General features: G+C 37.9%; 1 protein-coding gene across 3 annotated transcripts in view; it reads left to right on the plus strand.

Annotated features, from left to right (window-relative positions):
• The window catches only part of LOC137278609 (homer protein homolog 2-like), a 64285-nt gene extending 54833 nt beyond the window's left edge, over positions 1-9452 (plus strand). For all 3 annotated transcript variants that reach the window (XM_067811077.1, XM_067811076.1, XM_067811078.1), the window contains exons 7-9: positions 5317-5442; positions 7035-7115; positions 8383-9452. In XM_067811077.1, coding sequence (XP_067667178.1) covers positions 5317-5442; positions 7035-7115; positions 8383-8580 — 405 coding nt within the window. In that variant the 3' untranslated portion in view covers positions 8581-9452. The remainder of the gene's footprint in view (positions 1-5316; positions 5443-7034; positions 7116-8382) is intronic.
• The last annotated feature ends 10290 nt before the right edge of the window (positions 9453-19742 follow it).

The raw sequence follows: 19742 nt of genomic DNA on the forward strand, positions 1-19742 counted from the left end.
TGAACTTTGCTCTTTTTGTAACTTAGTGTCTGAAAATTTGACACATTTATTGAGAATGTTAATGTGTGAAAACATCCCTTACAATATATACAGTCTTAATTGGCGGAAATAATACTGACTTAATGAGCCATATACTTCTTGCTGGTAAAAAATACATTCATGTATCAAGTATTATAAACACCAAGTTATCACTAGATGCATTTCTAAAAATACTAGGTGATATTTTCAAAACTGAAAAGTTTATTGCTACTAAGAATAATAAAATGTTACAATTTGACAGAAAATGGTCACCACTGCTGCCATATATCCAGTATGTATAATTTCTATCCATATGAACTTTTGTCTTATTGTGTACTTGTGCTGTTGCATCATTTATTTGTGTATCTGTCTACTGAGTTGAATGAATTAAAAAAAAATTTAGTTTAGCTGCCATAGTTTTAAGGAAGGGATAGCCTGATGTATTTTCCGGAAGACCTATGTGCTATGTGTACAATATCTGAATCCATATCATATGCAATCATTGCAAGAGGCAGTATTTATTCCTATATATTTGTGTGTGTGTGTGCGAGTATGTTCTCATTGAGAAAATGAGTTTAAAATGACCACTGGTATCCTGTGCTGTTTGTTAAAAGCATCTTGATGGGATTGCCAGGCTCTGCCCCCTCCTGTGCATGGGACCTTTTCTGAAATGATGACTTTCAAAGTGTAAAGTCTTGAAGCAATCTTTCCAATAAGAATGCAAGCTAGAATATGTATAGACTGTGTCAAGCTTTGATATCACAAACTTTCTGATTATCGATGTAGATTTCTGAACATTTTAATGTTGGTGATAGGTGACAAACTCTAATAAATTTTATTCATTCAACCCATCTCATTCGGTTAAAACAACATACAAATTCCAATTCAGCTAAGCAATTCAACTAAGCACGACCTTCTCAGTAAATACAACATTTTTTTCTTCATGTTTAGTTCATCTTCCCATTTCTTTTTATAGCTCTGTATGGGGAGTCTGAAACTGGAATAAGTATATCATATTATCTCTTACAGCCTTTCTTATTATAAAGATGTCTTGAATGTGATGAGGAATGAATGGTAATTCTAGTTTTTCAGATAATGGTTTGTTTGTTTTTTTCATCCAAATGAATTTGTTCATTGTACCATAAACATTGTATTAGAATATCATTGCCCTGAACAATATTTTTATATTTTTCTTTGACATATAGAAGCTCCATGCTAAAAGAGCATCTTTTTAAAGAAATGTGTATTTTGATTATAACTATTTGTTATAGAAACAACTTACTAATTCCAGCCTGCTCACTAAACATGAGTTACTAATTCCAATCCTACTCAGTAAAAACATGGGCAGCCAAATGGTTAAAGCAATCACTAATCACACCAAAGACATGAATACTATGTGTGAAGCCCATTTCTTTTGTCCCATGCCATGATATTGAGGGATATTTTAAATGCTTGGCGTCAGGAATTCCTAGAAATGAACAATTTAATTATCCCCACACAAGCGGGTTTCAGAAAGAACTTTAGATAATACAATAGATATAATGTTTGTTTTGCATATAAATATAAGGTTGACTCGAAAACAAAAACTCTTCTGTGCATTTATTGATTTCACAAAGTCATTTGACACTGTTTGGAGAATTGGTCTATGGACGAAGGTACAGAAGATTGGAATTTGCGGTAAATTTGTCACACTTGTTACAAACATGTCCGATAACATTAGATCAAATGTAAAATTCAACAATGATTCCTCTTGTTATTTTCCATGTGAAAAGGGTGTTCGCCACAGAGAATATTTGTCCCCACTGATATTCTCAATCTTTTTAAACGATCAGAAAAACACTGGTATGAACTCATCTGCAGTGGAGTTAAATTAGAGATGTTCAGTGAAAATGAACTACAAGTATTCTTACAACTTTTAGTACTATTATATGCTGATGATACTGTTCTGTTTGGAAAAACAAAAGAAGATCTTAAAAAATCGGTAGACTCATTTTATGATTATTGCGGAAACTGGAAATTAAACATTATTTTATCCAAAACAAAAGTCATTGTTTTGGTGCAGGAATGGCTAAAACATCAAAATTAGACTTTAAATATGGAAAGTGTCTGTTTACAGTTTCTAAAAATTGCCCCCAGTCTTGGAACCCCTTTAAATATAAGAATGTATGTCAATATGTTGTCTTTTTGGCATAAACTTGCGTCAGCTGAGCCGATCAAACTATCTCGTTTTATACCAATATGTTAGTCATGACTATGTACAACACCCTACGGCATACCCTTGGTTACACTCCATAAAACATGTATTAGACAGAATCTGTTTATCCGAAATATATGTAAATCCCTCGGCATATTCTACAATGTCATTAGTTTTAAAAGCTAAACAAATCCTAACAGATCAGGTTATTCAAAAATGGCAAGAAGATAAACGTTCAAGTTCTACGGGATTCTATTATCAGTACTTACAAAAAACACTGTCCTTTGAAAAATATCTTTTATGTCCAAAATCTGTACACATCCCTACTTTGAAATTTAGAACCTCAAATCTAAACCTTCCAATCGAAACTGGCAGATGTCAGAACATACAGAGAGAAGAAAGAATATGTAGATTATGCAACTGCAACTTAGTTGGTGACGAATTCCATTATCTTCTTAAATGTATGTCACTTAATTCTTACAGAAAATCATTCATCCCACCAATATATCACAGCAAGGCCAATTTATCATCTCTTAGCAAGGTCATGTCACCTGTCAACTTTATACTTAGCAAATGTTTATCACTTTTTATCTCTCACTTGTATAAATTGTCACACAAATAACTCATCATCATGACGCATGCTTATATTTATGTACATTTGTATATTCTTTGCTTTTCTACCACCAATGGTGGTTTTATGAGAACTAAGAAGTTGAAGTTGAAGATATTGCTAAAAGTGGCATAAAACTAAACTCACACACTCACAAAACACAACTTACTTATTCCAGCTTAGAACATATTGACTTCAATTGACTCCCTGCACACAGCTCACCAATTACAACTCACTGAACAACTCACCCAACTCAATGACACACACACTGTACACAACTCCCACAGTAAACCCAGTCACCCAAGTGGCCAGACTGACAGCATGGCCCTGCCTAGTCTGGTCAGCAACTGTTTGCTTTCCCATGTCTTCTGTGTGATATTGATCTGTTCTATACCTGTCATGGTACTCACTCCACCACTCAGTCACACCTGTCACACGAAGGGTATTACCTGCATGGACAGGTACATTATACCTTCACATCAAGGTTATTATCCCATCATGGGTGTCAGATTGTGGTGTGGACTGATGCATTGTGGGATATTGATCACTGGATATTGATTGGTCACTAAGTTTCGACATCTCCTACATGCAAACACTTCGCCTAGTCTGTCGTACAAACTCTGAAGCAAATATATCCAAGAAAGCCCATGCAGGTCTAGAAAATGTATCAAGTCTAGATTCCCTTAGTTCTGAAAATGAAGAAAGTCTCAGGGCTCCATTTCTTTATATTTTCTTTACTATGAACTTTGTTCACTAAAATATGTTCATTTCAGAGACTAGTTGTTAGTGTAAGGCTTCCCCATGCCCATGTTGACATGCCATCCATGATGGACTGTAGCCAGAAGAACCAGGCATTCCCTCAGTGACCCTCAGTTTGTGACCGGCTGTAGATAATTACTCTGTTATGAACCATGATGCATGTCTCATGAAGTCATAAGTCATTAGTAAATAGGTGATCCTGAAGGAAAAAGTCAGAATCTTTCATAATGTCTAACATAACAATATCTTTCCCTAAGAATACAAACATTCATTACTCACTGGGGATTTTTCCCCTCCTGAGAGAGTGAGCATGTTGACAATCTGGTGATGAAGGGATGACCCAGTGACAAGACACCACACACCCTCCAACATGGCCTGTTTATTTCTCCCAGACCTCCGCACACCACACACCACACACCACACACCACACACCACACACCACATACCACACACTCTCCGACATGGCCAGTTTATTCCTCCCAGACCTCCGCACACCACACACCACACACATACAGCAGCACAACAGCCACAGTGCTTCCATCACACTCTGACATGATGTTAAGTTCTGCAACAGTCAACATCATGAGGCATTTTGTCACAAGTGCTTTAATATAGAAATATGTTGATTTTATTTTCAACTGAAGTTGAAAGCATGAGATGTGTTAAATGATTATGTTATGTATAACACTGTTGTGTGTATCAATGTATTGTCTCCTTTATACCAGCCTCAGACAGGTGTATGTGTTGAAAGCCAGCATCAACATGTTCTTGGTGGAGTTTTCTTTTATCAACAGATCAACCACAATTACATCACATAAGAGCAAATCTTTTCATATTGACCTGCAAATTTACCCTCAACGATAATTTTTGTTAGAGCCACAAGTTAGATATTTATTGGAACATTCTCTTTGTCTTACGATATATTCATGGCAACTTATGTGTTACACAACGATGGAATATGATACTCTCATGTATTTTGTGGTAAGAAACACATATGCACAGATTCTCACATACGTTGGAACTTATACCTCAAAAAGGTTGTTTTGCTATTTTCCATACTCTCGCTTCTGGGTGATGCACTTTAGAAGGCCACAGTAATAAGTAAACAGTGGCTGAATATAGCATTTTGGCAATATTGAAGGATGTCAGCTTTTGGAAATATTATCTGTCAACCAAAACTCCAAAGTGTGAATACTGCAGGTCAAGTATCTATGTTTTATACAAATTTTCATTCCTTAAGAGATCAGTGTCTGTCCCACCTTAAAAGTAGCTGATTTTTTATTGGTTAAAATCCGTTCAGTCATCTCACATTTGATTGTAGGGTCATAGGTCTCCCAAAGGTTACATGATGCAACCTCCTACTAGGATTTGTTTGACTCAGTGAAAGAGTGTATCAAATATTACTGAGACTAAGTTTACTATGACAGACAGACACATATCATTGGCCAAATGTGAGGTGTACAGACACATGTTCTTTGCTAGATGTGAAGTGTACAGACACGTGTCTTTGGCTAGATGTGAAGTGTACAGACACGTGTCTTTGGCTAGATGTGAAGTGTACAGACACGTGTCTTTGGCTAGATGTGAAGTGTACAGACACGTGTCTTTGGCTAGATGTGAAGTGTACAGACACGTGTCTTTGGCTAGATGTGAAGTGTACAGACACATCCTTGGCTAGATGTGAAGTGCACAGACACGTATCCTTGGCTTACATGCATGATTCTGTATGTTGCAGGTAGCTGAGATGGAACAGAAAGGTGGTAGTGGGGCCAGTGATCAGACAGAAGCATTGGAAGAGCAAGTGCAACAGATGCAAGCACAGATTGAGCAGCTGAGGGGAGCCAACTCTACTAAAGATGAGGTACAAAGGCTTCCTGAATAGTTGCTGTTATTCATATCTCATTTAATGAAGTCATAGTTCTCAATATTGTAAAACAAACATCAGGGAATTCCCATTACAAATCATGTCAGTATGACCTTCCATCCTCATCAGAGAATTGTGTACCTAATCTGGAAAGTGATAGTTGGAATGCGCTTTCTAGTCATGCAACCTCAATATGATAAGGCAGTGTAGGCTGAAAGGTCACAGGCAGATTTCCTGATTCCCACTAAGTAATCTGTTTATTACTTCAGTGGGAAGTTTCTTTAGTGAGTTTTGTTGTTGTTGTTGTTGCTTTTGAAGGCATGGTCTGGAAATAAGGTTATTTGTTTGATTCTAGAGCATGAGTTGAAAAAGATTACTCAGATCTTTGTTTAGCTGTATGGAGAACATGGATCTGATTTCATTATGATTGATGTTATTCAACCCGTATTTTTTGGAAACCCTTACTACTACCAAGTACAACTAAAACTGTTTGTCTTTTAGTATTGCCTTTATGTGAAAGACCCCTGAAAATCCAGGGTAGTATAGGTCTTCAGCTGAAAATCGGGTGGTCAGGCTCCTTGACTAGGTTGACACATGTCATCGGTTCCTATTTGCACAGATTGATTCTCATGCTCTTGATCACTGGAATATCTGGTCCAGACTTGATTAAGTACAGACCATGGCCATATAGCTGGAATATCTGGTCCAGACTTGATTAAATACAGACCATGGCCATATAGCTGGAATATCTGGTCCAGACTTGATTAAGTACAGACCATGGCCATATAGCTGGAATATCTGGTCCAGACTTGATTAAATACAGACCATGGCCATATAGCTGGAATATCTGGTCCAGACTTGATTAAGTACAGACCATGGCCATATAGCTGGAATATCTGGTCCAGACTTGATTAAGTACAGACCATGGCCATATAGCTGGAATATCTGGTCCAGACTTGATTAAGTACAGACCATGGCCATATAGCTGGAATATCTGGTCCAGACTTGATTAAGTACAGACCATGGCCATATAGCTGGAATATCTGGTCCAGACTTGATTAAATACAGACCATGGCCATATAGCTGGAATATCTGGTCCAGACTTGATTAAGTACAGACCATGGCCATATAGCTGGAATATCTGGTCCAGACTTGATTAAGTACAGACCATGGTCATATAGCTGGAATATCTGGTCCAGACTTAAGTACAGACCATGGTCATATAGCTGGAATATCTGGTCCAGACTTGATTAAGTACAGACCATGGCCATATAGCTGGAATATCTGGTCCAGACTTAAGTACAGACCATGGCCATATAGCTGGAATATCTGGTCCAGACTTGATTAAGTACAGACCATGGCCATATAGCTGGAATATCTGGTCCAGACTCAAGTACAGACCATGGCCATATAGCTGGAATATTGCTGATTACGATGAAAAACTAAACTCACTCACTTCATGTGAAAACAGAATTATGTATGCTTCAGTGAGGACTCAGTGATTGGATTGAAGGTTATAATGAATATTGAATATTACAGATAGCAGTTTTTTAGCTAATAACTCCTACAAGATATCCCTTTATCCACAGGAGTTAGAAATACTTCGCCAACAAGTAGAGGATCTCTCCAGTAAGGAGACCAACTCTACCACCCTGCAGGCTCGTATACAGGTACGTGTAGTATTTGTGCTTCACTACTGAATCTTGGGGATCCTGTTGTGATGTTCAGTAGAAAGAGAGTAACTGGTGAGAGTTGGCTTGCTATAGATCAGGGCCGATCCTGTGGTGATGTTCAGGAGGGACGGAATAGTTTGCTATAGATCAGGGCCAATCCTATGGTGATGTTCAGCAGGGAGAGAGTAGCTGGGGAAAGTTGGCTTACTATAGATCAGGGCAGATCCTGTGGTGATGTTCAGCAGGGAGAGAGTAGCTGGGGAAAGTTGGCTTACTATAGATCAGGGCCGATCCTGTGGTGATCTTCAGCAGGAACAGTGTATCTAGGGAGAGTTGGCTTGCTACAGGTAAGGGTAGACCACTGGTGATGTTCAGCAGCGACAGAATAGTTTGCTATAGATCAGGGCCAATCCTGTGGTAATGGTCAGCAGGGAGAGAGTAGCTGGGGAAAGTTGACTTGCTACAGATCAGGGCAGATCCTGTGGTGATCAGCCTTAGACCCACACATCTCTCATTACATCCACTCATCCTAGCAATCAGCTTTAGACCTGCTCACGCCCCAGCAATCAGCCTTAGACCCGCACATGTCCCAGCAATCAGCCTTAGACCCACACTCGTCCCAGCAATCAGCCTTAGACCTGCACATGTCCCAGCAATCAGCCTTAGATCCACACACATCCCAGCAATCAGCCTTAGACCTGCACACGTCCCAGCAATCAGCCTTAGACCCGCACATGTCCTATCAATCAGCCTTAGACCCACACACATCCTATCAATCAGCCTCAGATCCACACACGTCCCATCAATCAGTCTTAGACCCACACACGTACTATCAATCAGCCTTAGATCCACATGTCCCAGCAATCAGCCTTAGACCCGCACATGTCCTATCAATCAGCCTTAGACCCACACACATCCTATCAATCAGCCTCAGATCCACACACGTCCTATCAATCAATCTTAGACCCACACACATACTAGCAATCAGCCTTAGATCCACATGTCCCAGCAATCAGCCTTAGACCCTCACACGTCCTATCAGTCAGCCTTAGATCCACATACGTCCCAGCAATCAGCCTTAGATCCACTTACGTCCCAGCAATCAACCTTAGATCCACACACGTCCTAGCAATCAGCCTTTGACCCATACATGTCCTAGCTCACAGCATTATACCCTCACACGTCCCAGGTCATATCCATCGATCCACACACATCCTAGCGTGTTGTTTGTGATGAACTCAAGTCCTGCGTGTTTCTGCTGCAGAGTCTGGAGGAGGAGAACCACAGCCTGTCCCTGAGGGTCCAGGATCTGCAGAGGCTTCTCAACAACTCCAAGGTGACCCAGGATGCAGATTCCAGGGAACTTCTTTCAGTTCAGACTCAGCTGGGAAATAAGATCACCGAGCTGTATGAACTTCATGAACAAATAGTGTCTATAGTGAAGAAAGAATCGACCAGCTAGCCATCGGCCTGCTGGGTGTTCACATAATACATGGTGTGGCCTTCTTCTTCAGGCAGATAAGGGGAACATTTTCTGCTGGAGTTCATTTTACTGATTGACTATTGATAGGTTTTATCATCTGTGGACCACTCCATTTTGTCTCCTGACCACTTTGACTGTGTTAATACACAAGTCTGTTGGGATGTGTTCAGAGGGTTATGTTTTTGTGGGTCTTATAATGGGAAGTGTATTTCATATTGTTCAACAAGGACTTTCAGTAAGTCCATGTGAAAGTATTTTGGATTATGATTCGAGGCTCATTGATGGTTGTAATTGATTTTGGAATCAGTTGGTTGTGCAACTATGTTATACTTGACATTATTCATATACATGTATTATCATATTAATGTTCATTATCATCTCATTCAGTCTATGAATTAGTTTTGTTTTTAATTCCCCCAAAAAGTTTTGCGACACATGGTTGAATTCCATTTTTCTTCTGTCTTTTTTAACATTTGTGTGGATACACTTTACACTTGTGTTGCAAATGGATGTTTCCTCATCAGCAGAGTCTACTTAACAAATGTCAGTGTTCACTAAGCAAATATGATTTCTTTCAAACTGATAAACTGCATTTTTGTGTGGGTTCTGAGGGGAAAAGATTGTAAATACTGGTGAGTTTATCAGCAACAGTTGGACAGTCACCCTGCTGTTGGTATAATGTATATCTATATACTAGTATATGTCTATGTGCCATAGTTTACACTGTCTACATTATTTTATTGATGGAGAGGAATCATCCTTTATCTTCTGAGGTACACGTGTTTGGTGTTCACTCTTATCACTATCATTGGTTCATTAGCATCTGTGTATGTGCATTACAACAGATGAGACTTAAGTGACCTGAACTTTCATGATGATTTAGATACTTTGTGAAGCTGTGAGGTAGATGTTTTTTCTTTCAAGGTCAAAGCTCTGGATTCATGGGTTTATGAGTAAAAGTGGATGAAAAGTGTCGAGTTGCCAACTTGTTTGGTGATGTGTAAATAGAGGATGTCCATCCAGCTAGATGGGAGAATATTTCAGTTTGTTTTCACAGAGTCAGTTATGGTTATTAAGTGCCCCCTTAGATGCAGAACCATTTCACATACTGTAATCAGTATACAGTGGAAGTTGTTGTAACCGGCAGCTGTCCTACCCCGCAAGTTCTCAACTCCAGCATAAAATCTCAGTCCTGTCAGTGGTTTGTACAATTATCATTGCTTAAAAGCAGCTGTCAATTCCGGATTTCGGCATGAAATGAGCTGCCGGAATATGTGTTTTTACGGTAATCAGTGCTGTATAGTCCTGTATGTGGCAAGGTGTCACCAATTAATCCTGAATTGAAACATGGTTGCCGACAAAGATAATTTCATCTTAGTTCAGTATGGGTATACTTTTGCGGCAACTTGAAAAACAGCATCAGGAAGGAAGGAATCAGAAAAAAGAATCCATTTATCCTAGGAAAAAAAGAAACAAGAAAAAAAGAATAGTTCAACACATTTATTGGTTGAATACTGAACCAAAATTATAACTAATATAATCAATATATATAATATAATACATGTATAATCACGTATCATTTTGCAGAATGTGTTCAAGGAATATTTGTAATAGCACATATCTACTTCAGTCTACAAAGTCTTATATTCTGGCCAATGCCAGTTAAAAAGTGTTCCATTGTAGTGTCATTGTTTGTCCAACTGTGGCACAAGTTCTGGAGGCGTTTGGTGACTGTGACTGTGACTGTGACTGTGACTGTGTGCACATGACGTCCGAACACAGCAGCAGCAGTTGCGCAAAGAATGGCATCTACAAAATCCGTTGCTACATGGTCTGGTTTTTGCTGCAAGTCCATCTCCACACATTTGAAATAATGTTTCGTATGAATGATGTGTCTTTCTCTGAAGGAGTGCATAGACATGTGGAATATTCCTCATCATATCTCACTCTGATGATATATACTTGAGAAAACAGTGTTGGTGCCATCACAGAGTTACCATCCATGAACAGAGTTGTTGAGTCACAAAGGCAGTGGAGTCCCTCGGGTATGGCAAATGCGATAACTCTCTCTGATGCTTCCAGACCACTGTCAAATAATAAGAAATGGTTGTGGGTTTGGGACCAGTCATCCTCTGGAATGGTCAAGTCTTTGATGTCAGGTGGAATGGCTGAGCAACAGCAGTGATATCTTAGACTTCTTTTGATGTTTTCAAGACTGGGTAATTGCATCTGGACTCTCTCTGAGCATCTGCCACAATAGCAACAATCTTAGAGGGTATATTATGTGAAGAGGTGGCCTGTTTTCTCATCTCCAGTCTACATTTGGCATGCTTGATCTTGCATGGTTGTGATCTTCCTGCAGAACTGGGTTTTCAATGCCCAGAGCGGTGTACAATGATGCCCAGGACTAGACTTCCTTGAGCAATTCCAACAGATCTTGTTCTTTCTTGTACAGTTTCTGGTGTACATGTAACCATTCCAGAAAGGCTTCTTGCCACCCTTGCTGCTCTCTGTTATCTCCATAATGTCATATCTCAAACTGACATGCTTTACCCTTATGTAGATCTATTGGTACCACAATCAAAACTGATGTAAATTTACACCAATTATACATGACTGGAAGCCAGGTAATCCCTTAACAATATATTGACTGTAAGCTTTTTCATAAGCTGATTCTTTTTTTCCTGATTCTTTTTTTCCTGATCCTTTTATCCTGCAATCTCCTACATATAATTGGCAGTAATTGAGAGAACCATGTGATATAACAATTTACGTAAGAGTCAGAAGGGGTATATGTACCAAGTAACTATAACCTTAGAGGACAGCAGTTATTAACAACACTTTTAATTCACTTATTTGCAATTTTTATGTGCAAACAGGACAATTGAAAATTCCACTGGTGTGCTACACAATGTTATGAAACTCTGTCAACATAATGGCTGAAGAGAGCAATTATTTTATCACCCAGTCACATGACGTTACCCGTTATGTAGTTAATTATGTATTATGTTTAGTGATGGTATTGCGTACACTTTAGTTGTTGTAAAATCATGTGACAGTGTTAAATAATTTATATAACCACCTACCGAAAAGAATTTCTTTCATGTTTCTATGTTGATGTGTGATATGACTGTCAGTGGCAGAGGATAACGTGGTATGAAGATTCGTTTAAGAGATAGGGTACTCCAAAGTAGCAAATATTCACATCAATATGGAAGTTGATGTGGGGAAGTTGGTAGATGTCTCAGTGCTGGGTATTAAGGAGACACCAGGGTTAGAGTCCTACTCTCTCTATAACTGTAGCCTGTCTGTAGACTTAATGGAGCTGTACACTTCATGCTGTATGAAGATGCCCTGTCATACAGACCCTGAAGTAAATATATCCAAGCAAGCCATGCAAGTATAGATTATGTGGTAAGTCCAGATTTTAACTCTGAAAATGAAGAAGGCCTCAGGGCTTCTTTTCGCTATATGTTATGTTTTTTTCATAATGAATTTTTTTCTGTAAAATATGTTCATTTCAGAGACTAGTTGTTAGTCTAAAGGTCATCTAAAAGAATGTGCCTTGTGAATGGAAGGTATTTTCAGTAGACAGCTGAAGGTAGTGATATAAATTTATAGTTGCAGAAGGGGTTTTCATAAGACATGATGGAGGTGTTAGAGCAGTGATGAGACTAGTCTCACAGTCCCTGAACTGAATCATTTTCCATACTGCCTATCAATTCTAAAGCCCTAATGAAGCAAGTCTAGATTTCCTCACTAGGGCTTATTTTCCATTCAGGGACCTCCCTGACTATCCATGAAATCATACTTGTTCCCATGCAGGAAAGATGCTGTTGAAAAGTTGTGCACTTGATTCCAACAAGGAATGAATTCATTTGTGAGCTTTGTTATGAAACAAGTAATAAGCCATTGTTTAAGACCTTTATTTCTAGATGTGTAAAGAGTATAATTTATCCAGTCAAGGAGCATTGTGATAAGCTTGTGTTGAGCTTGGGCCCTTGTAGTCGCAGCACCAAGGCTGTTGAGGGAAACTATCCTGTTGCTCCTGTGTCTTGCAGGGTTAAATACTCATACACTTGATATTAGCCTCCTAGCAACCAGCATGATCCAGTGCAAGACACAGTTTCATGCCACATCATGACTAGATGAAATTTCTGAGTTTGTTTTCTTATCAAATGTTTCAACAGACTCCCAGTTCACTGCCACTGTGTTGTCAAGATCTGATGATTTTTCTACAGGCCATCAAAACAAATCCTCCAAAGAACAGTTCCAAACTGTTTTATGTCGGCCGTAATTTTGTTCTTTTGTCTTGTTTTCTACTTAATCAGTATTGTCATATACTGCACCAATACTTACCTAAGTATTTAACTGTGTGTAAACTTGTTAACTCAGGTAGGACAAAGTTGGTGAATGTACACCTTATGATGGCAGTATTCAGGTTATTTATGGGAGGGGCATCTCAGATCATATCATTTTATGTCATATATATTTTTATAACTTCATTTTGTGATAATGTTATATTTTGTAATACTTTTGATTATCAAATTGAAAACGTGTAATCAAAAATTGTCTCAGTGAAAATTTCAGTGAAACGGCTGTTTGAATCCTAGGAGAACATCAATCACACTCAATATTTTAACCCTATATGTTTCTTAACGAGTACTCACCTATAAATACAGTAATATTAACATCTTCCCTATTGTATTATTATCATTGATGGAGTATTTTCTTCTGCCACAGTGGTTAGTCAGTTTACCTCAGTAATCATATATGTGTAATTATACCTGTAAAAACAACCTAACTCTCAAATATACCTGTGATTATAAGTGTTTACACCTGTTGCACCAGGTAAGACAATGTAATTTCAACATGTGAATATACCTGTTCGCACCTGTTGTGCCAGGAAGACTATGTACCTTTCAACATGTGAAAACATATGTTTACATCTTTGTAGTGCCAGAAAACACAGTTTAAGACTTCATTTGTGAATATGATGGTTGACATGTATTTTGAGCCAGGTGACACAGTGTAACCCATGTTTACAACCATTACATGTATGGCTCACTGTGGAACGTTCAGTATGGGAATATACCTGTCTAAAACTACTTAGTGCCAGGTAATAATTTGCCCTCTCCACATCAAGTGCTACTCATGAGGGACATTTTGCTAATACAAGCAGACTATTAGATGGCTCAGTAGTGTAGGTGTTTGCCACACCCAGGTTGATTCCACATCTACCTACATGTAGTTGGATTGACTGACGGTAGCCAAATTCTCTGCATTGCGTCAGGGAGTAGATCAGAGGTATTGTCATGACCTCTTGTGCTGCAAGCTGTATGCAACCTGGTACATATTCTCACATGAAGCCACTTTGTTACCAGCTGGTCCACCTCAGCTTCAGCCAACTGGTTCCACAGTGTGTCTGTTGAACCATGTATTTGGTGTTATTTTGTTGTCAATCTTTCGGTCACGTCCATACAATTGTTCAGTGAGTCAGTGGACACTCTTTATTTTTAAAGGAACACTCTTTAGCTTACTCACCAGGAGGGTAACTCTCACCATGGAACAAATCATATCTTTTTCTATACAAGCGTTTAGTCTTTTTCACCATTAGCATTAGAGAGATGTATGAAGACCACAGATTGCAAATGATGAGATGTATGTATTGTTTTCTAATACACCTGTTAGTACACATGGCCACTGAGATGTTTAAAGAGGCTCATAAACACAGCTTAAATACTGTGTTGGGACACATCCTACCTGAGAGTCACATTAAAACAAGTAAATGGAAATCACAAGATATTATGTTTTCTGGAACACAGGCCTTCTTCAGAGCTAAACATTACGTCCAGTCCACTCGCCCATAGAAATTATCTGCTGTACAGCTGTAATGTCTAATGCTGATAGTGGAAAACAAGAAATGTTATAAGTCTTTCAAGAAATCAGCTCATCATGGGCTACTGGACTTATAACAAATCCAGTTAGGTAGATGCTTGTATTTTTCATGGTCCTACAGGTGCTTGATATATCTTAAGTGACAGCAGATGGTCCAGTAGTGCAGTATTAAGCTTTGAAAATGCACTGGGAAAGGTTGATTCCACTGTTGTGTTCCCATCCTGCTTAAGGTTAGCACCATCTTCATCTAACAAACCCAGTTTGCAATATCTTACTCAATTTGTCCATGGAAGATTTGTTTTACATGAGTCTATAAACATGTTTGAGCCCATATCAATCTTGTGTCAGTTGACACAGCCTCTGTAACAGGCACTTCAGTAAAAAGTTGTATGTTATATCACGTTGAGCAGTGTCTTAAGACATGTGTACATTTTATATCAAGGTTTCAAGTATGATTAAACCAACATTGAAAATGTTCTAGATTTCCCTTTTTGATTCAGAGTATTTCATCCATGAGGCCAAAATTCCCATGTTCTTTCTGAAACTGCACTTTATTCATACAATACAAATTCCAGTATGTGTCTGTATTCCAGTGTATTGGATAAAAAATAATCATCAAAATCATGTTATTAGTTGTATCACTTCACCTATGATTTACACGAAGATAGTTTTCCTTCAAACTGATTCTCGAAGTGATTGTTCACCTGACAAAATGTTCATTCTGACTGCGACATCACTCCAAAAAGAGTTAAATATACTGGACAAAATAAGTTAGGGATATTGGTATTTTTATGATAGATATTTCATCAGTGTGTCAAAGAATAAATAGATCATTATTCATAATTTCAAAATTTACATATATCCTAAACTATTTTTGTGTCCAGTATATGTAGAAAACAGGATGACCATAATGAGTGCAAATCACTCTTAAAAATTCATTATATCACAATAGTCTTTGCTTCAGTACAAGGATAGCAACAAGTGAAAGTGATTTCAGCTGAAAATCTGGCTGGGGTATAGGGGGGCCTGTAACAGGGTCCAGGAAATATTGATTTGCATTTAAATCTGCTGATTTATCATCCCCGAAAGTAGGAAATAGCAAAAGAATGGACAGCAAAACAAATTACCGGTAATGTCAACTGAAAACAAAAAATGGCAAGTTGATTCATCACCTTTATTCATATGATCAACATGCACTCCAGTACCGAGCCCAGCCCGGGCATACAGACAGATGGTCAAGCTACCCCAATCGATGAGGTGGCCAACCAATCCATACAAAACCTTGTCAATACAGCTTGGAGAAGGCTATATACAGACAGACAGACAGACAGACAGACAGACAAGTGCAGGATGGGGCGATAGCTAGCCCATCCCTCCCTCACAACATACACTCGGTCAAGCTACTGATGATCCAAGCACCCACATCAACATCCCTGGTATAGCTACTACCACGCCTCATCAACCAAACAATCCTAGCTTCAAAATAATGTGCTGATTCAACATAATACACAAAAATAAACCATTGCATTAAAACTTGTTCTATACTTATATTAATCTTCCCAATCAAATGGAGGAGTTTTGCATAGCATAACAAAACTGCTAAATTACCACAATAAGTGAATATCAAACATTGACTTCAAAACTCTTCCCAGTTTTCTAGTAGGACTTGTGGATTGTCTAGACAAAATCTTCATGCTGTTGATCAAAAGGTACATGATGAGGTGTGGAAATGCTATGGTGTCAATGTCAATGAAATGTACACTTGTCAGCTGCATCACTAGCTATCCTGACAACTGCAAACATCAGCTGATGATGGTGGGATAATATGATACATTGGTGAATATGACACATGCTATCACACTTCAGATATTCAACATATATGCAGTAAATATTGGCTCTGTCACTACACCTCTGCAAAACGTAACGAGAGAGAATATTACTTATTTCATAGTAGACAATAATACTTTGAAGTTGTTTACAAATGTCCCTGATATATTTTCAATTATAAGCATTCTAAAGCAATCTTTCACCAAAATCTGTCAAACAATTTAAGCTTGTTCACATGGAAACATCAAACAAGTGAGTACTGTAAGGCAACATTAATTTTCATACCTAGACTGATGTTGCATGTTCTACTTTCACCAAATAAATTATAAATATAGAATTGGAACCTGCAACAAGGAATGATTGTTCCTCGCACTGTAGCCTCAGAATGCTTAATGTATCAAATACAGGATGTAACCCCATTGCCGCACACAGATGTTATATTACATCTCACATACTACAGATCACATCTATACATACATGTATACATCCACACAGGGAATGAGGGACACACTGTTGCTGTAGCTGTAGATTCAATAGCCCTGAAACGCCACCACCCAAAACCACTGGTAGCTAATCACAGCCTTGAGGCAGGCCATCATAACAAACATAGAGATCCACTGTTAAAACTGCCTGCTAAAGGCAATAGTTAAGCTATTATATGCCCAAAACTGGCCACCCCAAACGTTTGAACAGTATCACGAATGTCTTAGAATTGCATGGAGTACCTGTAAGCTATAGTTTAGCATCCAGTTTGTGGATGACTGAGGTGTTGCCGCCTTTCATTCAAACACAATTAGACACGTACACATAAAGCAATCATACTTCTCCAATACAGTCTTGACTCGTTCTCTCCCTGGGAGCTACTTCATATATACAACATCCATCAGCCCCAAACCAATGTCTGCACTATGGGCAGTGCTTGTTCATATAACCCTGAAACTTATGGGGGGGAAAACCTGATATGTCGTCACTTTACCACCAACTGACAGAGGACCTTGACAGAATTAGGAATGAAATATAATCATCAGAAGACAGCAAATGATTGGGTTTTGTATTTGTCTAAATCCCCTACATTGTAGACACAAAAAAAGTTCACTAAAATAACAAAAAAAACTAAAGACTAAAACATGTAACAGTTGAACATTAACTTGAGAGTGATAAGCATCAAAATATATTAGTTTTCAATTAATATTAAGTAACTGACAATGCAACTATCTTTAAGGGTTTAGTAGTGTACAGCAACTGTCATTCTTTCTAATATTAAACTGTCACACCAGACAATCTTCCCGGTCTATTTCAGCCCCCAAACCCCACCCCATCAGACAATACATCTTAAACAAAATAAAGATCTTTGTTTCTAAGCACTAAAAAGAGGTAGTCAATATAGTTGGACACAGTTTGTTGCAATGTTATAACTAACATCATAAATAGCATATACATACTACCAGTAAAAACCAAAGTTATTGTCTGAAGAGACAAACAGCAAATGTTAACTATAAAGATAACTAAATGAAAGTGAAAATAAATGCCATTTGATGATGTGCTTATAACTATAGCTCTGTACTGCTACAGTGCCATGGATACAGAAATAGAGCCTAGTTTAAAACACGTACAGATTTAGCATTCAAGCTTGGTTTCAGCTCCTTAACTATCAACATAAATGCCGTAAAAAGTGATCAACTCTTTGCAAAACTTATGGTTATCAAATAAAATTTGATATCGGACTAAAATAAATTTACAATTTCACTGTAACATGCCCATGAAACAACATAGCACTAATAGACTGTACTACATACTGCAACAGAATTACACGTACGTGAAAACAGACGTCTCTTAAGTAAACCGCCTTGAAGGATACAACACAAATTAATTACTTCTGGTAAATTCATCGATCCGATCACCGTCACAGAAATATCTTCTTTCCAAAACAGCTCATAGAAATCTAGCAACAGCATAAATCTTTTTACCTTACCATTTTTACGATAGTAGTTAAACAAAAATGTTGCTCCAAGGAATGAAGACCACAACCCTATTACAAAAAGTGACCTTAGCGCCGAGATAAGTCATAATTCCAATACTTTGACAAAGACTTACAATAATCTAGTCACTGAGATCACTTTGTTTGGGGAAGTCTTTAGATGAAGCTGTAGGTAAATCACTCACTATTTTTAATACAGATACAACAGACTTGGTCCTCAAGAGATCTGATCTTTGACCTGAATAACAAGGTGGTGATCTGAACTTTACATAACATTGCTTCACCAAGACAGATAGACATACTCCAAATACATTATCAATTCCTTGTGACCACATTGAAGATATATGGAACATTTGCATGAAGATGGTCTTTTGATAGTACCTGCAGAGATGTTACAATCACAGAATGCCATGGCTAGCAAAGCAAGGAATGGAGAGATTATATTTGCTGTCATGGAGCAAGATAGTGTGACCAATCACAGCAATATCGCAGGATAGATCACACCACACGTAATGTCAATGTCTGTTCAATACTTGCCAGCACTGAAGACAATGATGACACAACACCACTTAACATGGATCACATTATTCTCAAGATAGCATACTTCAATGCCATTGGATATCTATGTAAACCCGACTCTTTAACTGAACCATACAGGATGTGGTTGAGGAGGTGTTCTGTATCACAGTATTGGTAGTAGAATATATAGGCTTGAGGGCACAGAAGAATTTTACAAACAGGACAGAACTTCACTATAACTATCATGTTCAGATAACATAACACCTCCCCTTCAATATTTCTTCCATTTAGATGTAAATTAAGGTTTTAATTAAACAATACCATATTTTCTTGCAAATAGTGCACACTTGAGCATAATGCAGAACAACATTTTGAGTATCAGATTTGGACAAACCTGACCTTTTCCAACACGCTCACTCAAAAACATTGAATTACCAGTACTTAAGATCAATGAATAGGAGAGATTACAAACACTGTCACTAAACATGATGATTCAATTTTAATCATATTTACTCATTGCTGACCTATGTTTTGTATGCAAAGATAAAATTTGTGTAGATTAGTTGTAAAATAATCCAGAAAAAACAAATAGCTCCATAAACATTTCCTACTAACTGGATCAGATAAAAGAGTCTTGGTTCTCAGGCAATTATGTCTACTGAATGTTCTGTTAATAGACAATTATTGAATTACACTTATATGATCTTTTATGAATTTCAAGAGTGGCATTCATGACACATGTATCCATTTTCTGCAGCTTTTGATTCATTTCATTCAGTCCATATGTAACTTCGGCAATTTCAAGCCAAATTCTTTTTTTGAAATTCTTAATAAAATATTTTAAAATAGTAGTATAGGGAATGACAGTCCGAAAACACTTTTCAAAAACCCCTCTAAAAAGCCTCATTTACTAAATGAG

The sequence above is a fragment of the Haliotis asinina genome, chromosome 3 (genome assembly GCF_037392515.1).
Source record: "Haliotis asinina isolate JCU_RB_2024 chromosome 3, JCU_Hal_asi_v2, whole genome shotgun sequence".
In the NCBI taxonomy this organism is placed as follows: Eukaryota; Metazoa; Mollusca; class Gastropoda; order Lepetellida; family Haliotidae; genus Haliotis; species Haliotis asinina.